Here is a 25,265-nt window from a genome sequence, read left to right on the forward strand (position 1 = left end):
GCCCGGGGCGAGGCCCGGGAGGAAGCGGCGGGGCTGGGTGCGTCCTGTGGGTTTGCGGTTTGCCTGCCTGCCCTGCCTGAGAGGCTTCGCACTCATGGCTGTGGATCCACTGAGTCTGCCCGGCGACGGGGCGGCGGGGACTGTCGCCGGGTAACAGCTCGGGGGCGGTGAAGAAGCTGGGGTCAGCGCTGTCCTGCAGCAGAAGGAGTCCCCGAACCTGACCCTCTGCGTCCTCATGCAGGAGTACCAGCTGCGCCCACGGCTGCTTCCTCCCCGGAGGGGTAGCCAGCACCCAGGGAGGCTTCAGGGTCCAAAGGTGTCTTGTCTCAAGAGAGTTGATTAAAGCCATTCCATCTAATCCCCACGTTTTAGGATGAAAGAGGTTCATTTGCCTCGACTGAAAGGTTTTAATAAAAATAGTAGTTAAAATGTATTAAACAGTTCAAATGTGCCTGACTCTGAACCAAGGACATGATGTGTATGGTCTCAATCCTGGGGGAAACCTATGGGAGGTGCTCTTTGGGGCTTTTTTTTTTTTTTTTTTTAAATGAGAAAACTAAGATATAGAGAAATTAACTCACCCACGGTTTTGCAGCCAATAAGTTATGGTGTTAAGACTGAAACCCGAGTGTGTCTGACTCTGAAGCCACTGTAATCCCGTTGCCGACGACAGCTCATGTAAGCAGGGGAGTGACAACAGCTCATGTAAGCAGGGAGATGTGCATGTTACAAAGATCTCTGGCTAGGTTTGGAGAAGAGGGTCGGAGCTGGGAGATGTTGTCATCTTTTTAAGAAATGGTGCTGGACCAGTGCATAGGTGGTGAGAATGGAACGAAGTAGACGAATGTGAATGACTTTAAAAGATGTTTGTTTGTTTGTTTGTTTGTTTGTTTTCCTGAGACGGAGTTTCGCTCTTGTTGCCCAGGCTGAGTGCAATGGTGTGATCTCGGCTCACTGCAACCTCGGCCTCCGGGTTCAAGCGATTTCTCCTTCCTCACCCTCCAGCGTAGCTGGGATTACAGGTGTGCGCCACCATGTCCAGCTAATTTTTTGTATTTTTAGTAGAGACGGGGTTCCACCATGTTGGCCAGGCTGGTCTCAAACTCCTGACCTCAGGTGATCCACCCACCTTGGCCTCCCAAAGTGCTGGGGTTAAAGGCATGAGCCACTATGCCCGGCCGACTTTAGAAGTTTTAAATCGACATAATTCAGTAGGGAAGACAAGAGAGAGAAAGATAAAACGTTTGGTTTGGGATAAAGTTTGAGGATGGATGGGAATCCAAGCAGAGATGTTGATTAGACAGATACACACTCCTCGATCCCGGGAGGCAAGTCTGGGCAGCAGCTAGAGATGAGATTTAGGAGTCAGCAGTATTAAGTAGGCACCCATGGGAATGAACATGATTGCCCAGTGGAACCGTATAAAGGTGGAAAACAAGAGGACTGAGGACAAAATCTTGAAGAAGATTTGAGAAAGAGCAGCCAGAGACAAATGAGAAAACTCAGAAGCATGCACTGTCACTTACACCAAGGATCTCTAATCTTTCAACAAAGATGAAGAGGGCCTTGATGTTTATTAATGCCATGGGGAAATCAAACAAAGAATTGAAAAGTCCATTGGATTTAGTAACAGAATAGGCCCTGGTGACCTTGCTGAGAGCACTTTCAATGGTGTTAGGATCAGGAGCCAGATTGCAATAGCTTGAAAGAGAGTGGGTAGAATCCACAAGTGTGAAGAACTCTTTCAAGAAATTCTGCAAGAAACAGAGATTTTTCTTTTTCTTTCTTTTTTTCTTTTTTTGAGAAAAAGTGTTGCCTTTGTCACCCAGGCTGGAGTGCAGTGGCACAATCTCGGCTCACTGCAACCTCCACCTCTCAGGTTCAAGCAATTCTCCTGGCTCAGCCTCCTGAGTAGCCGGAATTACAGGTGCCTGCCACCACGCCCAGCTAATTTTTTATATTTTTAGTAGAGACGGGGTTTCGCCATGTTGGCCAGCCTGGCCTCGAACTCCTGACCTCACGTGATCTGCCCACCTCAGCCTCCCAAATTGCTGGGATTAGAGGCATGAGCCACCGCACCCGACCCAGAGATTCTTTTTAAAAGGCAGTGGCTGCAGCAAGGATCTGGAATTGACCAAGGGTTGGTTTGCTTTAAAATGTTAGAGACTTGAGCATCTTTAAATGACAATAGGCACTTCAACAATAAAAAGACAAATAAAGCCTAATTTTAAAGTGGACATGTGAATAGACATTTCTCCCAAGAAGCTTACAAATGGCCAGTAAGCACCTGAAAAGATGCTTAACATTATTAGCCATGGTCTTGGAAATGCAAATACAAAACTGTAATGAGATACCACTTCATACCCGCTAGGATGGCTTTAATCAGCAAGACAATGACGAATGTTGGCAAGGATGTGGAGAAATTGAATCTGCATGCATTGCTGGTAGGAATATAAAATAACGCAGTCATTTTTATTTTTATTTTTTATTTATTTATTTTATTTATTTATTTTTTGAGATAGAGTCTCGCTGTGTCGCCCAGGCTGGAGTGCAGTGGCTGGATCTCGGCTCACTGTAAGCTCTGCTCCCGGGTTTATGCCATTCTCCTGCCTCAGCCTCCCGAGTAGCTGGGACTGCAGGTGCCCGCCACCTCGCCCGGCTAGTTTTTTTGTATTTTTTTAGTAGAGATGGGGTTTCACCATGTTAACCAGGATGGTCTCAATCTCCTGACCTCGTGATCCGCCCGTCTCGGCCTCCCAAAGTGCTGGGATTACAGGCTTGAGCCACCGCGCCCGGCCTAGTTATTTTTTTTAAGACATAGTCTCGCTCTGTCAGCCAGGCTGGCGTGCAATGGCACGATCTCGGCTCACTGCAACCTCTGTGTCCCAGGCTCAAGCAATTCTCCTGCCTCAGCTTCCCAAGTAGCTGGGATTACAGGCATGTGCCACCACACCTGGCTAATTTTTGCATTTTTAGTAGAGAGGGGTTTCACCATGTTGACTAGGTTGGTCTCGAACTCCTGACCTCAGGTAATCTGCCTGCCTCGGCCTCCCAAAGTGCTGGATTATAGGCGTGAGCCACCACGCCCGGCTGATGCAGTCATTTTTAAAACCATGCTTGTGTTTCTTCAAAAAAAATTTTTTTGTTTGTTTTTTGTTTTTTGTCTTTTTTGAGATGAAGTCTCGCCCTGTCGTCAGGCTGGAGTACAGTGGCGCGATCTCAGCTCACCGCAACCTCCACCTTCTGGGTTCAAGCGATTCTCCTGCCTCAGCCTCCTGAGTTGCTGAGACTACAGGCGCATGCCACCATGCCCAGCTAATTTTTGTGTTTTTAGTAGAGACCAGGTTTCACCATGTTGGCCAAGATGGTCTCCATCTCTTGACCTCGTGATTCTCCTGCCTTGGCCTCCCAAAGTGCTGGGATTACAGGCGTGAGCCACCGCACCCAGCCTCAAAAAGTTAAATATAGAGTTACCACATGACCCAGCAATTTCACTACTAGGAATATACCCAAGAGAAATGAAAACGTGTTCACACAAAAACTTGAACATAAAGATTCATAGCAATAGTATTCATAATAGCCAGAAAGTGGAAACAATCTAAATATCCATAAACTGATGATAAAAACAAAATGTTGGCCAGGCACAGTGGCTCATCCCTGTAATCCCAGCACTTTGGGAGGCTGTGGCGGATCACCTGAGGTCAGGAGTTTAAGACCAGCCTGGCCAGCATGGTGAAACCCTGTCTCTACTAAAAATAAAAAAATCAGCTGGACGTCATTGCGGGTGCCTGTAATCCCAGTTACTGGGGAGGCTGAGGCAGGAGAATCACTTGAACCCTAGAGACAGAGGTTGCAGTGAGCCAAGATTGTACCACTGCACTCCAGCCTGAGTGACAGAGTGAGACTCTGTCTCAAAAGAAACAAACAAAAGAAAGTGTTATGTATTATAAATACCATAGATTGGGAGGCTTAAACAACAGACATTTATTTCGCACAGTTCTAGAGCTAGGAAATCTTGAGATCAAGGTGGCTGGTGAGGGCTCTTTTCCTGACTTACAGGTGGCCACCTGTGCATGCCCCGTTTCCTCACATGACCAAGAGGGAAAGCTCTGGTGTCTCTAACTCTTTCAAGGGCATTAATTCCATCCTGGGGGCTATACCTTCACAACCTCTTTTACACTTAGTTAACTCCCGAAGACGACTCCTCCTAAAATCATCACACTGGGCATTAGGACTTGAACACATGAATTTTGGGGGGATGCAAACATTCGGTCCTCAGCCCCTGTCCCTGGCATGTCTGTCTTGTGTGTAAAATGTATTCATTCCATCCCAACAGTCCCCAGAGTCTTAGCTTGTTCCAGCATCAACTCTAAAATCCACAGTCTCATCTAAATATCTAAATCAGATACTGGGTAAGACTCAAGGTATGATTCATCCCGAGTGAAATTCTTCTCTAGCTGTGAGCCTGTGAAATCAGACAAGTTTTTTTGTGTTCTTGCTTTTGTTTTGAGACAGGGTCTCACTCTGTCGCCTGCCCAGGCTGGTACAATCATGACTCACTGCAGCCTTGACCTCCGGGGCTCAAGGGATCCTCCTGCGTCAGTCTGCCAAGTAGCTGGGACTACAGGCTTGCACCACCATGCCTGGCTAGTATTTTTTATGTTTTGTAGAGATGAGGGTCTCCCTGTGTTGCCCAGGGTGATCTCAGACTGCTGGACTCAAGCAATCCTGCTTTGGCCTCCCAAAGTGTTAGGATTACAGGCGTGAGCCACCACGCCTACCTCAAACAAGTTTTGTGGTTCTAAAATACGACAGTGGGACAGGCATAGGATACATGTTTCCACCCCAAAAGGGAGAAGAAATTGGAAGAAAGGAATGACAGGTCACAAGCAAGTCCAATACCTAGCAAAGCAAATATTATTAGAACTTAAAGTTTGAGAACAATCCTCTTTGGCTCAGTGCTTTGCCTTCTGAACTCACTGAGTGGTGGGTCCTGCTTTCTGGTCCAACTGGGGCAGGGGATTGGGCTCACAAGACATTGGTGGTTAGGGCTTCAACATATGAATTTGGGGAGGAACACAAGCATTTAGTCCATAACGTGGTAATCTGTACAATGGACTATCATTCAGCCATAAAAAGGAATGAAGCACTAATACATGCTACAACATAGATGAAACTTGGAAACATATTCAGTGAAGGAAGCCAGACACACAATGCCATATATTGGATGATTCCATTTATATAAAATATCCAAAATCAGCAAATCCATAGAGACAGAAAGTAGACTAGTGGTTGCCAGGGGCTGGGGAAGAGTAGGGGATGGGTAGATAATCTGGAATAGATAGTGGTGATGGTTGCACAACCTTATTATGATTGCACCAAAACCCACTGGATTGTATACTTTGAAAGGATGAATTTTATCTATGTAGATTATATCTCAAGGTATTTTTCAATCATAATAGGGAATGTGGAGAAGGCGTGGGGACAATTTTGCTGAGTGGATTTCTCAGGGAGTTGGGGGCAGTGAGCCTGAGCTGGGTTCCATTTGCTGTGGAATTAACTAGAATGGCAGAAGGAAACCTCTCCCACTGGGGTAAAGGGAAAGGAGGTGAAGTTGAGGGTTGATGTTTTGTAAAGGATGTTTTGCCCAGGATGAAGTCAGGATTTGGGGTAGGTAGAAAGGCAGCTGCCAAACCAGGTGCCAACATTTTCCGTAAATAAGGAAGAACGATCAGGAGGTGACAACTGCTAGGTGAGGTGAGGTAGAGGATGGGAAGATGGGATGACCTGAGTCTTGAAGGAGCAGAGATTTATACCCCTGAATGGAGGGGCAGTGGCCTGGAAGCCAGGTGGGCCTATTCACTGCAGTGCTGAGGTTGAGGCAGGGAGAGAGGGAGTGCTCTGCCCTAGGCTAAGGATGAAGAGGAGTTGATGACTATGAAATGGACTTCCAGAAGGCACAGAGGGAAGGTCTGTCCAGAGCAGAGTCCCAGGCCAGTCTGAGATTTGCATTAGCAACATTCTTTCATCCACCACCCATCCTGTCAAACATATTAAAATGCACCCACAGCCACAATAATAAAAGAGACTTTTTATTGTAAAATTTTTGGAAGGATTTTGTGATACTACTTTTTAAGTGATTTGGCTGTAAGTTACTCATTTAGTTGACCTTTTGTCCATTTTTCTGCAGTTGTCATAGTTGGTTGGTAACTCTCATGCAGTGAGCAGATCGGACCTACAAATGATTTTCGTGTGGCATCAGTATTTTATGAATACCAAATTTAGCGGTTAATGAAGTTGACAGGGTGTTATGTTTTGCAGCTATTTAATTGAATATGTATTAACTTTGATTTGGGAACCACAGATTAACTTTTTCATTTTCATAGGCTCCTGAAAGACTCATAGGCCCTAGGCTCTGGGTCTCTAAAGCCTACGTGTAAAAAGGCCCTGCTTTGTTAGACGAGTCTGTGGAAGAATAAACAGAGCGTTATAAGTCACAATTTAGGCTCTGCTTGATGATTCAGAATCAATGTATGTAGGGCTGCTTGCATCTGAACCACATGACCCCTTTGCATCTACTTTTCATGGCTTTTCCATCATGCTGTTATCAGTGACTTCTCACGGGTACCACTTTGCCTCCAGCAAACTTCCTTTAACAACTGGCAACACCTAATCTCTTCTGCTTGAGAACACAGACACATGTTGGTTAGAAGTATCTTTTAAAGTAAAAGGAAACTCAGAGAATTATTTTTTAAAAGGAGGCCAGGCATGGTGGCTCACACCTGTAATCCCAGCACTTTGGGAGGCCGAGGCAGGTGGCGGGTGAATCACCTGAGGTCAGGAGTCTGAGACCAGCCTGGCCAATATGGCCAATACAGTGAAACTCTGTCTCTACTAAAAAGTACAAAAATTAGCCAGGCATAGTGGCATGTGCCTGTAATTCCAGCTACTCGGGAGGCTGAGGCAGGAGAATCACTTGAACCTGGGAGGCGGAGCTTGCAGGGAGTCGAGATCACGCCACTGCACTCCAGCCTGGGTGACAGAGCGAGACTGTCTCAAAAAAAGAATTTCGTATTTCCTTTAGGGTCTGCTATCTGTCATATGATGCTATACCCCAGCCAGGTTGGAGTTGGGTATCTTATTCTACAAAGTCTGTTTCGTGAATCTTATGAACTATATTTTAATGGTAATGCTGGTTAATTGTTGCGCCTAAGTTCCAAAGGGAGGAGGGTGTAATGAGGTATATCAGACCTCCCTTCCTGTCATGGCCTGAACTTTTCAGGTTTTCTTTGGGATCCCCTGGGCCAAGAGGGGGGTCCACTCAGTCAGTTGGGGGGCTTAAAATTTTATTTTTGATTTACAGGCTTAATGTTTATTAAGCATTCTGAAAATTGTAAATACGTAGCACAAAGTGGGACAGTGGATTAGAATAGCCAGTAATGTCTCAAAAACATCTTTCTGCATATAGCTTTGCAATCCATCACTACATCTTTATTTTATGTCACCTCTAATATCATAGAAATTCATTATTGAGTAGAGCTAATATTATCTTGATTGAATTAATAAGTGTACAATTGAAGTCCACATTACTCTAAACCTTTTAAAACTAATAGTTTAAGTCTCTACCCCCTCTTAGCTTTTAATTAGAATTCCAGTTCTGTACAAATAAATTTTCCTCTGTGTTTCCTCTCCCCTTCCTTCCTGTACAATTTCTGGAAGTGTACAGATGAGCAGTGTATTAGCCAAAATTCTGACAGTAAATGGAAGGGGGCAGGTAGGGAGAGAAGAAAATATGACAAATGTGGAATATGACAAATGTGGAAGCTTACACTCAATTTTCTACAAGGTGTAAAATGTAAGATCTCAGACTCTGGACCCAAATAGACTATCAGACTTTTTCTTTTTTCTTTTTTTTTTTTTTTTAGACAGGGTCTTGCTCTGTCACCCAGGTTGGAGTGCAGTGGTGCCATCTTGGCTCACTGCAACGTCCACCTCCCAGGTTCAAGCAATTCCTTGCTTCAGCCTCCCGAGTAGCTGGGATTGCGCATGTGCCCCGTCACACCCAGCTAATTTTTGTGTTTTTAGTAGAGACAGGGTTTCATGTTGTCAGCCAGACTGGTCTCAAACTCCCAAGCTCGAGTGATTTGCCTGCCTCAGCCTCCCAAAGTGCTTGGGATTACAGGCGTGAGCCACTGTGTCCAGTCCAGACTTGCATTTATTTATTTATTTATTTATTTATTTATTTATTTATTTGTGGGTGGGGGACAGAGTCTCTTTCTGTCACCAGACTGGAGTGCAATGGCATGATCTTGACTCACTACAACCTCCGCCTCCTGGATTCAAGCAATTCTCCTGCCTCAGCCTCCTGAGTAGCTGGGACTTCAGGTGCGCGCCACGATGCCAAGCCAATTTTTGTATTTTTAGTAGAGACGGAGTTTCACCATTTTGGCCGGGATGGTCTCGATCTCTTGACCTCATGATCCGCCCTCCTGGGCCTCCCAAAGTGCTGAGATTACAGGCATGAGACGCTGCGCCCAGCCCAAACTTGGATTTAAATCTCAGCTCTGTTATTTGGATGAGCCAAGATCCCTACTGCGTGACCTTGACTAACTCATTCCTATGCTCAATTTCTTCATCTTAAAAATGAGAATAATAGGCCAGGCATGGTGGCTCATGCCTGTAATCGCAGCACTTTGGGAGACTGAGGCAGGTGGATTACTTGAGGCCAGGAGTATGAGATCAGTCTGGCCAACCTGGCGAAACACTAGCTCTACCAAAAGTACGAAAATTAGCCAGGCATGGTTAGTGTCAGGCATGGTTGCAGTGAGCCAAGATTGCACCACTGCAGTCCAACCTGGGCAACAAATTGAGACTCCATCTAAAAGAGGGAAGGGGAAGGGAGAGGAAGGGAGGGAAAGGGAGGAGGAGAGGGGTCTTCCTTTAAGAAGTAAAAAATAAAAGAAAACATGGGACTAGGCTGGGTGCAGTGGCTCATGCCTGTAATCCTAGCGCTTTGGGGGGCCAAGGTGGGCGGATCACTTGAGCTCAGGAGTGCGAGACCAGCCTGGCCAATATGGTGAAACCCATCTCTACCAATAATACAAAAATTAGCCAGGCATGGTAGCAGGTGCCTGTAATCCCAGCTACTTGGGAGGCTGAGACAGAAGAATCGCTTGAGCCTGGGAGGAGGAGGTTGCAGTGAGCCGAGGTCGTGCCACTCCACTCCAGCCTGGGTGACAGAATGAGACTCTGTCTTAAAAAAAAAAAGAAAAAATGGGAATAATTATATTAGTTATACATTACTTAACAACAAGGACACATTCTGAGAAATGCACGTTAGGTTATTCCTTCATTGTGCAGACATCAGAGAGTGCACTTACTACAGACGTAGAGAGCGTAGCCGACTGCACACCTAGGCTCTATGGTGTAGCCTATTGCTCCTAGGTGACAAAACTGTACAGCATGCTCCTGAATGGAATACTGTAGGCAGTTGATACACAGTGGTGAGCATTTGCATATCTAAACACATGTAAATGAAGAAAAGGTACAGTAAAAATATGGTATTATAATCTTAGGGGGCCACCATCATATATGCAGCCTATCATTATATATTACGTGACTGTACTACCTCATGGGGCTGCTCCTGGAATTAAATGAGTTAAAGCAGTAAATTGTTTGGCACACTGTCTGATGCAGAGCAAGATATCAACTTAGTTGTCCTTGCTGTTACTTAGAAAGTTGCAACCAGCAAGCCTGAGAGAAGCTCCTTGGTTTTATTGTAGTGATCAGAAAAATCGAGAAAGAGATGAAATAGTAATAGCATGCTTGGTAAAGAGCTTTACAGCTTCTGTGACGTATTTTCACGTGCACCGTCTCCTTTAAAGGCTGGAGGACTGGCCCCGTCTCTCTCCACACCATTTATGATTATGTGCATGTCATACCCAGAGGAGATTTGGAAGTTATCCAGGGAATGTGATGTCTATAGACCCCAAACAGAAGGAAGGTTGGGGACTTCCCATCTTAGCTGGAGAGGAGCTTGGGATGGAGGATAGGAAGGAGGTCACCAGGGTCACTGCTGCCTTACTTCTTGCTGTCCACAGAAGAATTCCACGGGAGACAGAACAGTGTGATGGGGAGTTAAAGGGCAGCCTCAAGCAAGAGACTGACTGTTGCTGTGGCCTGACTTGCCATTTCTCACTTACCTCATCTGTAAAATGGGATCGTCCCAGTGCCCACTTCACTGAGCAAGGATGAGGATGAAATAAGCTAGTGTGTGCAGAAGGTATGCCACGTGGTCCAGAGTAAGCACTTTGCACTGAGTGAGCTCAAGATTTCTGACCTCCAGTAAATGTGCCGGCCATAGGGTGACAGGAGCACCTGCCCATTTCTTTGCTAGACATTGCCACCTAGATGCCCCATAGGCACTTGAAACCCAGCTTGTCCAACCCTGAACTCATCATTTTTTTCCAAAGTCTGTCCTTCATACGGTGTTTCCAACCTTCATGAATTGGCACCAAGATCAGCCAGGCACTGGAACCAGAAATCAGGAGTCAATCCACTCTCCTATTCCCTCCTCTCCTCCGCATACAATCACAGACCAAGGCTGTGCAGTTTAGCTCCTTAAACTGTCTCCAGTCTGTCCAGTCTTCCCATTCCCGCTGTTGCTGCCTCTTAGTAAATTAAGCCCTTGACAGAAAATGAAATATAGCTTTTCACAAAGCTCAGTTTCTAGACCCTTATAGGAAACCAGGATGTCCAGCCTGGCTGGAGAGGAATCCCCAAGGCCATCCTAAAGGGAGGCGAGGCCCCAGCTAGAGATCTTGTCATGACGGCAGACACGGTGCTGTTTGCGGATGGGCTTTTGAAGGTATTTGGGGTTAAAGTGAAATGACAGAGTCCCTGCAAATGAATTACAGTTTATCATTCTTGTGTGTTTACCTTTCAGGAAAAGCTATCAGAGCTGTTCCCTGGTGCATATTACATTGTCTGCCTGATTCACCCTCCCAGACTTCATTTTGGCCTTGTGCAATCTCTTTGTTAAGACTTTGTTTCATGATTCATTATACAGGTCAAACCTCCCTTGCCATTGCTTTGCCTAGTTACTGACAGCTGGAACAAATTAGACCTAGCCTGGTTCCTAAGCTGCAGTGCTGGTGTGAACACCATGGTTGCAGTTTGCCTTGAAAACTCCAGGACAGCAAATTTACACCTTTAGGAAAGGCGAATTGTTAACCTGAAATTGGAGGTGATTTTTTTTTCCTCCTAAATGAGCCAGGAAACTATTCAAAGTATGTTTGCTATTAGCTTATCACTCCCCACCTTGCCGTTCTCTCATTCAAGTATGCACAAGGGCATACACCTGCGTATGTGCTGAAGGACTTCTGAAATGAAATCCTCACACCCACAGATACTGCTGCCACTCTCCTTTCGTTTTAGAGGGCTTTGTTGAGTAGCTGAAATTGTTGGTATTTTCTTTTGAGCTTAGAGAAGCATTGTATTTAATGCAATATCAACATATTTAAAAGACATACTGTGCAAAAGGCCTTTTGAGTCAGGTAGATGTTTTAAACCCACTCACAAAAAAAGTGCTTTTATTAAACAATGTGAATACTTTTATAAAATTTCCTAAGGCCATCAAAATTATTTATTAGTACCAATACTCTGGATTTAATTTTGCCTATTGATTCTGACTTTGTAAAGAAAAGTAAATGGAGGAAAGGAGACTCGCACTTAATCAGCATTTATGGTGTGTTGGGTACAATATCAGGCAAAAATCAGCATCATTTACTACTGTCAACTTCAAGGCAGGTACTGTGATCTCCATCTAAGCAAGAGGAAACCGAGACTCCCAAGGGCCAACTTACTTTTCCAGGGCTGGGGTGAGCTGTCTGGTCCCAAAGCCAGTTCCTCCCGTTCATGGACTGTTCTCTACAAACTCATATCAATTATTTTAGAGAAGAAGAATGTACTGCAGTTAGCTCTGCTACCCATTTGGAAGACCTGTTTTCTAATTCCATGTTTTCCATGGGTATGGCTCCAAAATTAACTTTGTAGCTTTAAAATAACCCCGCAGGCCCAGTGCCATAGCTCACGCCTATAATCCCAGCACTTTGGGAGGCCGAGGTGGGTAGATTGCTTGAGCCCAGGAGTTCGAGACCAGCCTGGGCAACATAGTGAGAACCTGTCTACAGAAAATAAAATAATTAGCCAGTCATGGTGGCATGTGCCTGTGGTCTCAGCTACTCAGGATTCTGAGGTGGGAAGATAGCTTGAGCCTGAGAGGTTGAGGCTACAGTGAGTCATAACTATGCCACTGCACTCCAGCCTGGGCAGCAGAGTGAGTCCCTGTCTCAAACAAACAAAGTGATCCAACAGTGGAGTGAAGGATCCATATGAGGACATGTAATGGCATTATTTGCCCCAAGTTGCTTGTTCTCAACACAAACCTCTGGCAAGTTCCAGCTGAAGCAAAGAAAATTTAGATGGAGGGCCGGGCGCAGTGGCTCATGCCTGTAATCCCAGCACTTTGGGAGGCTGAGGCAGGAGGATCACGAGATCAAGACCATCCTGGCCAACATGGTGAAACTCTGTCTCTACTAAAAATACAAAAATTAGCTGGGCGTGGTGGCGCATGCCTGTAGTCCCAGCTACTCAGGAGGCTGAGGCAGGAGAATCGCTTGAACCCGGGAGGGGGAGGTTGCAGTGAGCCAAGATTGCACCATTGCACTCCAGCCTGGCAACAGAGTGAGAATCTGTCTCAAAAACAAAACAAACAAAAAAAGAAAATTAGATGGAGGGAAAGTGAAACATTCACACAGGTAGATGGAATCAGATAGAAAGCGTTGAAGGCTTAGGAAAAGGGCAGGTAAACTCCTTTGAGAAGTCAGAATTGGGAGAAGTTTTGCCCCACTTAGAGGTGAAGAAAGATTTGGAATGTTTCCGGGAGGAAACAGCATTTGAGCAGAGCCTTGGCCTTGAAGGATGGAGGAAAATTCATTTCAAGCAAAAAGGAAACTGGGTGAACAAAAACACAACAGAGGCAGGAAAGTGAGAACATTAGTGGGAAATAGGTTATTAATAGTGCTGGATTATCAACAACACTGCTCTTCAGATCCATATGGTAGCTCAGGTGTCTGGAATCCAACAGAGTTCATTCTGTTATTACAGTCGTCTATTGCTGGAGGAGCAATCTTTCAAATGATGCTACACATCTGGATGTTCTCTTTCTGAATGTTATTATCTGTGTGCATAGAAGCAGTCATGTTAACTGACATCAATTTTAAGATCCTGTTTCATTTTGTTCTTGCAGAAGGAAACTCCACTTGCCAACGCTGCATTCTGGGCAGCCAGGAGAGGAAACCTGGCGCTGCTGAAGCTGCTGTTGAACAGTGGCCGGGTGGACGTGGACTGCAGAGACAGCGTACGATGGTTCGGTAGATGCATGCCCAGCATCTGTGGGCAGAGGAGCACCTCAGGAATACATTCCCCTTTACGATGCTTATTTACTTGTTCATGTGTTTGCTTGCTTTATCCTTTTTAAAACATCCAAGGTACTGTGGTGAACTTAAAAACATGCTGAGGGAAGTCAGAAAGAAAAGGAAACAATTAAAGGCATAAAACAGAAGGCAACCACAATAGGGAAAGAGGCACTTCACTGGGAATCAGAATTGGCAGATTACAAGAAGAAAAGCCTGTTTAGTGAACGAATTCAAGCCAACCACTTTCATGAAAAGATGGAGATAATTTAGAGCACAAGTGGGCTGCCATGGATGTGGGCGTTATGTTTCTTCTACAAGGATGAGAAAACAAAAATTGAAGCCTCCCCCCGGGCTTTTATCCTTTCATTACCTCTTGCAAACATAAGTACACTAATTGGCAATTTAAAAGGGGAAACAAAAATAGATACTAGTGCCCACCGGCAGATACCACTTAGAGTGCCTTCCCATCCCCAGCTAGAGGCAATCCTTTTTCTGTCCTCAGCAAGACTTCTCATCTCTGGGGACTAAGAGGACCTCCAGTGAGGAAAGGGAGCAAGCAGTGATGTTTTGATTTTAGAATTTGAATAAAAATGTTTCAAAGGAGTTTTGTTTTCCTAAAAACAGGGTGTGCCATTTCCAGCTTTTATTGTACAAATTTGGTTCAGTGAAATCCACCACCAGCCCAAAAGTGAAATAGCAGTTTGCCCCAGTTGGCCCCGTTGGGGCATCAGGGCAGGATATCTTTGGTTTACAGGATATCTTTGATTACACCTCCAGACCCACTCCACACCCTTCTCGCTCTTAGTCCCACAGTCTGAACTGTATGTACTACTTCAGCAGACTCACTTCCCTCTGGCCTCCAGTGGTGTTTGGCCCATAGGAGCATCTGCAGGAGTCAGAGAGTGGGAGGAAAGGGATGTCAGGGAGCCCAGCGCCCTCCCTGTTTCTGTCTGGCAGCAGCGCCCCGCTGTTCTCTGCATCCTGGGAGCCACTCCCTTGCCCTGGCACCTTCAGGCTTCGGCTGGTCATGGACTCCCACTGTTCCTAAATCCCAGTACTATGCTGTTCTTTCTAGATGCCCTATGCCCAAGCCTTAGCTTAATAGTCTCTTTATTCCACTTTCTTCCAATTATCCCAATTTGAACGTACCATCTGTTCCTTGCCACAACTCGGGCTGTTGTCAGGTCTTGGGCATCTGTGAACTGGCCATCTCGGTCTTACTTGGGTTTTACGGGGTTGGTTCCTACACCATAGTGGGAAAATCATAGGGCAGAAACACCAGCTATCACTGTGGCCAACATGGCGAAACCCCGCCTCTACTAAAAATACAAAAATTAGCCGGGCGTGGTGGCAGGCACCTGTAATCCCAGCTACTCAGGAGGCTGAGGCAAGAGAATCGCTTGAACCCGGGAGGCGTAGGTTGTAGTGAGCCAAGATCATGCCATTGCACTCCAGCCTGGGAGACAAGAGCGAGACTTCATCTCAAAAAAAAGAAATACCATAGAGCACCACTAAGAAGCCATTAGCTTTTCATTACTTCGTTACTTTACCTGTACTTTTTACATAAAGCCAACAAGACTTTCACAAAACTCGCATGGCCATTGGCAGAAGTCAACAAAAGCCAGATGACAGCCTAACATTGAATTATCATAATGTTATTTTAATATCTGACACTTACTGAACTAATATCTACCATTACTGTGTTAACCATATTGCCTGACTTATCTCATTCACTAATTTAACCAGGCGGATACTTTTATTATTCCCCCATATTTCAGAAGAAGAGAATGAGACTGAAGGGTTACATGATGTGCCCAAGATCATACTGTCAGTGACTACTCAGCAATACTGCCTTCCTACAAAATCCCATAGATGAAAATAACACGAAGCCTCCAAATTTCACTTAATTACCCTATACCTAATGAGCCTCCCCTGTGTGCAGAGCCATCTGTCTCTCTCGTCGTCCACTTCTGAGCGGCACGTTGCTGAATATACAGAGGTGGTAGCTAAGAATTTCAAGCGCTTGAAAACAACTGTAAGTCAAACTGCAAATGCCCACTTCAATTAGAAGGGTCCATATCACATGGTACACCTCAAGTCCTTGAATCTTAGAGCTGGGACAGACTTTGGTGATCGTCCCATCCAACCTCTCATTTAAAAAAATGAAATAAATGAGTCCAAGTAATTGTAAGCAAATTGCCCAGGTTACACTGTTGGTCAGTGACAGCCACCTGGGTTTAGCCCCCACAGCTCCTGACTCTCAGCTCTCTATTCTCTCATTTCACCTGGTGCCATACATCTTTACCTGAATCATTTTGAAGATGAAGACTTTTAAATACAGAAAATCAGATGGTACCATTTAATTTTTTCTTTTGCATTAATAGCAATGTTTTGGCTCAGGAATCATTTAATAGGAATCATAAAATGAGAGCATTGTATCATCGCTGCCTTAAAATGCAATAACTATGGTTCCTTTGGACTGTGCTTCTGAAGGTAATGGAAGTAAGTGAATTTTTAGATTGAAAATTCCAACCTCAGCAATTTGTCGCTTTGCTTTTTCCCGTCTAGGCTACATGATGAGATTATTCATGAGCACTTTCATCACTGCAGGGAATTTTGCCTTTGGGTGTGTTCTGAGTGGAGCTGACGTCTCTGCAGCATCTTTTCTAGGACCCTTCTCTCTGACATAGCAGTGGCCTAACTCTTCATCTGTCTCTCCTCCATCCAGCACGGCACCACGCTCCTGATGGTTGCTGCCTACGCTGGCCACATAGACTGTGTGAGGGAACTGGTTCTGCAAGGAGCAGACATCAATCTCCAGAGAGAGGTAGGTCAGGCTTTGTACTTGAAGAAAAATGACCAGGCTCAGAGATCTGAAGTTTTCATAACAGTGAACTGGTATAGGGGACAAGAGCCATCATTGCTTTTCTCCCACATTAAAGCCCATTGAAGAGTTTATTGTGCCTACAATGAGGTCCAGCAACATACTAGCAGTTACAATGCATTTGAGCGTAGCTTGTCGGGCACATCTGAGGTAACCAAACCTCTTACCACCTGCCTATAAACACTCACACTTTTTTTTTTTTTTTTGGTCAAGCTTAAATCAGTTCTTTATTCTTCCCTTGGGATGAGATACTGTAGGATTTATAGCATTTTCATATAGATCATTATATTTTTAGAAGAGTTGAGTCACCAGCGTATTTGTAATGAGACTCACTTGCTAGGATGTCTCAATCATCCTCCCCAAACCATGTTTTCAAAGGACTGCTCTGTAACTGGCCATGAATTAAATAAGCTTTCCTGAAAAAAGCCATATGGGTCAACACTGGACAAAAATGTGAGCCTGTTCCCACACTTCATTCGAAGACAATCCTGGGAGTTTGGTCTTGCTTGAGGATCCATTCTTGGTCTAATCTAGAGAAGCAGAAGGGAGGCTGGACTTTTTTTTCTTTCTTCTTTTTTTTTTTTTTTTTTTTTTTAAGACGGAGTCTCGCTCTGTGGCCCAAGCTGGAGTGCAGTGGCGCTATCTCAGCTCATGCAACCTCCGCCTCCCGGGTTCAAGCGGTTCTTCCGCCTCAGCCTCCCGAGTAGCTGGGACTACAGGTGTGTGCCACCACACCAGGCTAATTTTCTGTATTCTTAGTAGAGATGGGGTTTCACCATGGTGGCCAAGATGGTCTCGATCTCCTGACCTCGTGATCCACCCACCTCAGCCTCCCAAAGTGCTGGGATTGCCTAGGCCAGGACATTTTGACATACTTTGGGGCTCAGTTCTGAGAAGGCTCCATCCATATATTTCCAAGCTGACGTAGGACCTGGTAAACTAATCTTTGTGGAGACACACGCTGAGATCATCCCTAGAGTGCATCTGACCTCTCAGTTCACACTGACTCAGACCTGAGATGGGCTTCCTGGGCAAGTCCAGACTGAACCACTTGGTCTTCCTCAGTCCAGCCTTATTTTATCCCAGGTCCTGCCTTGCAACATTTTAGAAAGACAATTCACCAGCCAAACTTCCGTCAAGCCAGTATATCGTATATCTCATTCTTCCAGCCTGGACCGTCACCTCTGAGTGGAGCAAATTAAGACACGTCAGGTCTCAGGACTGTCTCAAGGGTTCCAGGTGTAACATACGCCTGGGCAACATAGCAAGACCCTATCTCTACAAAAAAATTTAAAAATTTAGCCAGACATAGTGGTCCACACCTATAGTACCAGTTACTTGAGATGCTGAGATTAGAGGCTTATTTAAGCCCAGAAGTTACAGGCTGCAGTGAGCCATGATTGCACTACTGCACTCTAGCATGGGCAATGCAGCGAGACCCTGACTCAAAAATAGAGTTCCAAGGCACATCCGGATGTCCTTCCCACCACCCGTCTGGGTGTTGGAGGCCTTGGCTGTGGACCATGAAAGAGTGACATGCAGAATCTGGGTCTGGGTCTCTGTAGCCCTGGATCAACAGGCCTGGTCTATTGAGAGGAACAGTATAAAGAGACTACAGCAAATGCAATCTTCTCACAAACAGATTCTTTGTTGCAGTTTCCATAACACTAGATCGTTGTTTTAGGCCATTTTCACTTCAGCACTTAATTTTCCAGTGGGATGAAAGTATCTGGACCCATTTAGAATTATACTTTAAAATTACTTTAATCTTTTTATTTTTCCTCTCTGCTTTATGGTCTTTGTTTATTACAACTTTAAAGACAGATTTTCTCTAATAAAAACAATATGGTCCAGATCTGGTTTACTTTAAAAACTTTATCCTGAAGGACAAATTCAACATGCACAAAAATCTCTCTGAAACAACTGAGAAAAGCAGCTAGAAGAGAGAAGTATTTGATTTCTAGCCAGTCTATGGTTTCTATGGTTTTATATTTATCCATGTGGTTCCAGTTGCTCAGCCAATCTTGGAGATGAAAACTCTTGCAGCACTGAGAACAAAAGCCTTTGAAGATTTACCAAAGTGTACGCAGCTTAATGGTAACTTGTGTGGCTCAAATGATGGTGCTGTGTACGTTCCTGGCAGTCCCTGAATTTCCTGAGACTGTGTCAGTCTGGAGCAAGAGGGCTGCCAAGCCAAAGGCAGACCCCAGCCTCCTGTACCAGTTTTGGAAGCTGAAATAGTGCCTTGCAGTGCTTTGAAACTTACTCCTATGGCAGATTTCTGCCTTGATCCATTGTTAATCCACTTTGCAGTATCAGAATATTTGTCTCCTGAAAAACTACCTGCCACTCTGCTTAGGTCAGCTCTCTAGATACACAGAGCTTGCTAGAGAGACAAACTGGAAGCTAATGTTCCTGAAACACTATTGCTTTAAAGAACCCACAATTGGCTGATGATACCTCTCAGGCATAGGAGCTGCAAATGCAGTTGGCATGAAGCCTGAAGTAAGGCACACATATTTAAAACTTTTGTTCACATTCCAGACTAAGGTCTAGGTCCTATTGTCTATGGATTGCTGCATTGAGGTACTGAATGATTGATAGTAGTATGTATGTTCTAAAATCAACTCAAACTGCTCTAATAATGATTTATGTAATTAATGTGTCAAGAAAGCCTATTGAAAAATAAATTCTTTTACTAAGGAAACAACTTCTAGAAAAGATCTTTGGTGGTCTCTACAATTTAATGTCTGTTGAGAAAGTGGGAGTTTTCCTATTCTAGCCAAGTTTGTTCCTCTAGAACTATTGATTCCCTAAGGTTTCTGGAACCCAGCATCCTCAACTGTACCAAAGCAGTGGGAGGATGCTTCCCACTTATTTCTGTGGGAACCAAGGAGAAAATCACACCTGCACTGCAGGCAGAAAGGCCCTGTGAATGGTCACAATGCCTGTGCCTTCCTGGGACAGAGTCTGGCTGAGGGCACAGCCTGATGTGGGTTATATCTATCTGGGAAGGTGTTACATGTTCTCCCTCAGTGGTGGTCGTATCAGCACCCTAGATTCTTGTAATCTCCCAGGATAGAAGTCAAGAGAGATTGTCAGATAGCAAAGAGAAAGTTTGTTTAGCTTGTGCATAAGGGAACGAGGTTCCGTTATGGAAAGGAAAAGGGTTGGCTGCTGCCCAAGAGAAGTATGTGGGTTTGTTTTATAGGGCCTTTTTAAAGGGAAGGGTTTAGTTGGGGCATGTATAGGAGGGGTTTCTGCAGCACTTGCACAGTAGCTCAATATGCTTTTTTATGCATCGCATGTAAGATTAGCATTTTAAATCTCTACCTTCAGGTGTGATTTTTAGCATTAAGATAAGGAAGAGGTGACTGTAAGTTGAAGTTTAAGTCTAACTCTGCATGCAGGGCACCAGGAAGTCCCTACCCACCTAAAGTGAGAATTGTGGTTGGTCTTTTGTTGCTGATTGGCTGTCACAGGATCCTTAGGGTATCACTTTGCCAGCAGGAAATCTCCATGGCTGGCAGTGCCTTCCGCCCGAGTGTTGCTCAGGCCCGTTGGGCTCATTCTGCCCACTTGGCCCAGCAGGCTGCACTCAGTTCACCCTACCAGCCCAGATCCCACACCTGCCAAAGGCAAGCCAGGTGTGTGAGCAAGCATGGGGTCCAGCCACTACACACAACCAGGCATGCCAGCTGTGGTGAGGCTAGCAGCTCCAGGGACTGGCACAGGCACCAGCTCTGTGTGAGGCTGTGGCTGGACCAGGTGTACCGCAAGTGGCTTCCACTGCAGGCACCAGGGAATGTAGTGGTGCCTGGAAGCTTGGAGATGCCAGGAATCGCAGAACCCCAAAGACGGTATCATAGCCCTGTCTCAGGGAGCCCCTAGGTCTGGGCTCCCCGAAGGGCCACAGCTCTTCTCTCCTCATCACCTGCAATGTGGTGAGCAGAAGGCATGTTTCAGCCCTGTTCGTATTATAAACAGGGTCATTCAGCAGGTCCCAAATTCTTGTCCCACATCCAAGAAGAATGAGTTATGCAAACAACTGGAGGGTGAACAAAGTGGAGAGGAGCTTCGTTGAGTGACAGAACAGCTCCCAGGAGACCCGAAGTGGATGACTCCTTTCTGCAGCCAGGTTGTTCTAACAAGTGTTCAGCTCTCAGTGGGGAGGAGACCCATAGTGGGTAGCTCCTTTCCACAGGCAGGTCATCCTGACGATTTGAGGAGACCCAAAATTGATAGCTCCTCCCACAGCCAGTAGTCCCAACATCTGTGTCCAGCTCTCAGCAGAGAGGAGACCCACAGTGTGTAGCTCCTTCCCGTAGCTGGTAGTCCTGACCTATGTGTCCAGCTCTCAGTGGACAGGAGACTCACAGTGGGTAGATCCTTCCAGCAGCTGGTAGTCTGGACATCTTTTTGAATCTGGCTGAGTCAGAGATTTTTATGGGCTCAGAAAGGAGGGGTGTGTGCTGATTGGTCCATGGGAAACCATGGGTAGGAACGTGTCTGCCTCCCACCATCAACATGCTATCCACAGCACCCAGGCTGTTCCTGCCAAGGGGCGCCTACAGGCCCACACCTAGCTGCCCTCAGCCCCTCGGCCTCCCTCCTGTGCTTGTCAGCACCCGAAGTCTGGAGGGGGCCAAGGTCGGGGACAAGGCTGGCATGTCAGCACCACCTGAAGCACGCACACCTCAAGCACGTACTTGCCTAGCCAGGTCATGACAGACAGCACCCAGGCTCGGCTACAACTTTGCTCCGCACCGGAGCAGGTGCTGGGAGTGTCGAGAGACCAGGGAGCAGGAGCAGGCACTTCCAAGCCTGCGGGGGGAAATGGGGGCTTCCCAGGCCCAGAGAGCACAGGGATGCCCAGAACTGGAGCTGCAGCTGGGCATGGCTCTCCCACCCATCAACTCAGTAGGGGACAGGGCTCCCACCTGCTTCCAGCTCCCACTGGACCTGAGGAGCGTGCAGCCCCAGCCGTACCTCCCCCGTGGCAGCCTGCATCTTCGCAGCCGCTGCTCAAGACAGGCCGCCGCCGCAATCAGTGAGATGTTAGGCAAGCTACAGCTTGAGTAAGGGGCTTTTTTTTTTCTAGACCACATTTAAAAACAGGCAAACAAGTGGGTGGATCCTGCCTGTCTCAGTGGATCTTATTGTCCCCACTCCCATCCCACACATGCATGCACACACACACATATTCACAGAGACACCCAGGCCCTTAGGAACAAGTTTGAAGCATGATCACTAGCTTATAGGCCAGGCTGTCCTCAGCTTTTCACACGTGAGCCAGACCTACCACCTTAACAGCTTTGGGTAAACTATGGAAAAAGGGGTTTCTTTTCACTGTGTCTGGTAAGGTGTAGTATTAGCTTTGTCCCAAGCTCCAAGCTCAGAAGTGAAGAGTGCCTCTATAGGAAAAATGTATGTTGCCCACAAGAATGGTTCATGATTTTGCTCATATTACACAGTGGTTTGGGTACCAATCTTTGAGTAGGCTTGTAAAAGTAGATAGGAAGGGAGGATGCTAAAAACCGTCTCAGAATATCATGATCAGTTTACATTTTAGAATCAGGCTGTTTCTTGTTATTATGTCCCATTTTGAGAAATGTTTTGATTTCATTTTGACTCTGGGCTTGCAATTGGAGAAGTTTGTGGGTGAATTACTTATTTTCCTTCTTGTACAAGTAGTCTTCCACTCTGGGGCACTAAACGTTGTAATTTGAATTCTTCCCTGTATTAATGAATGCTAGTGTTTACCAAACGCTATACCAAATATCTCGAGTTTCCAAGGGCTGCTGTGACAAATTAACACAAACTGGGTGGCTTCGAATATCAGGAATTTATTCTCTCGGATCTGGAGGCCAGAAGTCCAAAATCAAGGTGCGGGCTGTGCCACACTGCCCCTGGAGGCTCCTGCGGGGATTCGCTTCCTGGCCTCTTCCAGCCGCTGGTGGCCGTCAGCACTCTCTCCTCATGGCAACGGCTCTCCAGTCTCTGCCTGTGTGGTCACATTGCCTTCTCTCTGGGTCAAATATCCCTCTGCCTCACTTTTAAAAAAAACTTTTATTGTTTTTTGTTGTGGTAAAATACACATAATGTAAACTTAAACCCTTAGCCATTTTTTTTTTTTGAGACTGAGTCTGGCTCTGTCGCCCAGGCTGGAGTGCGGTGGCCGGATCTCAGCTCACTGCAAGCTCCGCCTCCCGGGTTCACGCCATTCTCCTGCCTCAGCCTCCCGAGTAGCTGGGACCGCCCGCCACTTCGCCCGGCTAGTTTTTTGTATTTTTAGTAGAGACGGGGTTTCACCGTGTTAGCCAGGATGGTCTCGATCTCCTGACCTCGTGATCCAACCGTCTCAGCCTCCCAAAGTGCTGGGATTACAGGCTTGAGCCACCGCGCCCGGCCAAACCCTTAGCCATTTTTAAGTGTACAGTCTTATTAAATGCATTCATAATGTTGTACAACCAGCATCACCATCCATCTATCTCTATAACTCCTTTCATTTTGTAGAACTACACAACTCTGTATCCATCAACAATAACTTCCTATACTCCCCTTCCCCCAGCCCCTGGCAACCAGCATCCTGCTTTCTGGTTCTATGACTCTGACAACTTTAGATATCACAGTAGGCTCGGTGCAGTGGCTCATGCCTGTAATCCCAGCACTTTGGGAGGCCAAGGTGGGCAGCTCACTTGAAGCCAGGACTTTGAGACCAGCCTGATCAACATAGTGAAACCCTGTTTCTACTAAAAATACCAAAAAAACCAGCCAGGTGTGGTGGCACATGCCTATAATCCCAGCTACTTGGGAGGCTGAGGCATGAGAATCACTTGAACCTGGGGGGCAGAGGTTGCAGTGAGCCGAGATGGCGCCACTGCACTCCAACCTGGGTGACAGAGCAAGACTCTGTCTCAAAAAAAAAAAAAAAAAAAAAGATATCACAGTAGAATCATATAGTTGTTGGCCTTTTGTAACTAGTTTATTTCACTTAGCATAATGTCACCAAGACTCATCCGTGTTGTAGCATGTCAGAATTTCCTTTCTTTTTAGCTACGTAATAGTCCGTTGTATGGATACATCACATTTTGCTTGTCCGCTCTTCCATAGATGGACACTTCGGTGGCTTCCACATTTTAGCTATTGTGAGTAATGCCTCTGCCTCACTCTTAGGACACTTGTCATTAGATTTAGGGCCCACCCAGATAACCCAGGACAAGCTCGTCTCAAAATCCTTAACTTAATCACGTCTTTTGCCATAGAAAATAATATTCACAAGTTTTAGGATGGGGACAGATCTTTTGAGGAGCCACCATTCATCCCATTTCACTAAGAATAAAGTTTTCCTTTCCTTCTGTCACTTCTCTGACCAAAAAATAAGAATCTGTTCCAATGTAGCCCCTTCCTAGGCTAGAAGGTTTCTATGCAAGGATATTGTTTTGTTTTGTTTGCAGATGTTCTAATCAAATGTAATGTAACCAAATGTCTTTCAAAACTAGCCTCTCCCTCTCTCCCAGTCAGGTACAACTGCCCTATTCTTCGCCGCCCAGCAAGGCCATAATGATGTCGTGAGATTTCTCTTTGGATTTGGAGCATCCACTGAATTTAGGACCAAAGTAAGATAACTTTCTCGATTTTGTATTATGTTGAAGAATTTCAGCAGCCATGAGTATTGCTTTTCTCCTCATCCATGGTACGAATTTGTGTTTCCCTTTTTACAAGATTCTCAAACCTAAGTAAGTGGATTTCCTCAAGGTTCCTTGTAATGGTTCAGGGGTAGCTCTAAGGGTTCCATTCAAAACATTACATTTTTACTCGGGGCTCACAATTGGAACATTGTATGGGGAATAACTTCTATCCTTTCCTGAACTGATACCTTTCTACTGTAGAACACTAAATTTTGTAACCAGGAGCAGTGGCTTTCTAATTTTCCCTGTTTCCGTGTTCTTTTTCCCACTTCAGATTAATTCTGATACTATGATAGGAATTGTTGGAAGTATTAATCTGATCCTACTAGATCTGAGACATTTCTAAAGAGGGTGGTTTAGCAGGCAGCTTGCTTTCATGAGCTGTCCTCACTGAAATACATAATATATAGCTACAGTTTATATAGTTGGGAAACTATATAGTGGTTCTTCCTTTAAAGAAGTAATTGGCCAGGCGCGGTGGCTCACGTCTGTAATCCCAACAATTTGGGAGGCCGAGGCAGGGGGATCACGAGGTCAGGAGTTCGAGACCAGCCTGACCAACGTGGTGAAACCCTGTCTCTACTAAAAATACAAAAAAAAAATTAGCTAGGCATAGTGGCTCACGCCTGTAATCCCAGCTACTCAGGAGGCTGAGGCAGGAGAATCACTTGAACTCGGGAGGCAGAGGTTGCAGTGAGCCAGGATCACACCACTGCACTCCGGCCTGGGCAACAGAGTGAGACTCCGTCTCAAAAAAAAAAAAGTAATTGATTTTCATTTTTGACATATATATAAGAAAGCTGAGAATGTAGAAAGATTAATTTCATGTTCATAGTATGATTTTACATGATAATATTTTGTAGTAGCAGAATTTGAACTTCCATAAGATTTTTGTAATTGTCAGCTCATTTCTAGCCTAATTATAATTTTTAAATTCCTGAAAATTTGCGCAAGTTGGAAACTTTTAGGTTTTCTTAGTTAATCCTTTTTGTGGACTATTTAGATATCAAGGGAGTTTCCAGTGAGATTTTTTTTCTGTTAAAATGGTAACTACTGGAGCTGGCCAAGGTGGCTCACGCCTGTAATCCCAGCACTTTGGGAAACTGAGGCAGGAGGATAGTTTGAGCTCAGGTGTTCAAGACCAGCCTGGGCAACAAAGCTAGCCCTCATTTCTATTAAAAAAAAAAAAAAAAAAGAATTCGCTGGGCATGG

General features: G+C 45.5%; 1 protein-coding gene across 1 annotated transcript in view; it reads left to right on the forward strand.

Annotated features, from left to right (window-relative positions):
* The first annotated feature begins 94 nt into the window (after positions 1–94).
* Positions 95–25,265, forward strand: part of ANKRD29 (ankyrin repeat domain 29) — a 62,303-nt gene continuing 37,132 nt past the window's right edge. Inside the window, exons 1-4 of the mRNA XM_011988096.1 lie at positions 95–150; positions 13,285–13,420; positions 16,207–16,305; positions 23,883–23,981. Coding sequence (XP_011843486.1) covers positions 95–150; positions 13,285–13,420; positions 16,207–16,305; positions 23,883–23,981 — 390 coding nt within the window. The remainder of the gene's footprint in view (positions 151–13,284; positions 13,421–16,206; positions 16,306–23,882; positions 23,982–25,265) is intronic.

This window comes from Mandrillus leucophaeus, unplaced genomic scaffold (genome assembly GCF_000951045.1).
Source record: "Mandrillus leucophaeus isolate KB7577 unplaced genomic scaffold, Mleu.le_1.0 Scaffold322, whole genome shotgun sequence".
In the NCBI taxonomy this organism is placed as follows: Eukaryota; Metazoa; Chordata; class Mammalia; order Primates; family Cercopithecidae; genus Mandrillus; species Mandrillus leucophaeus.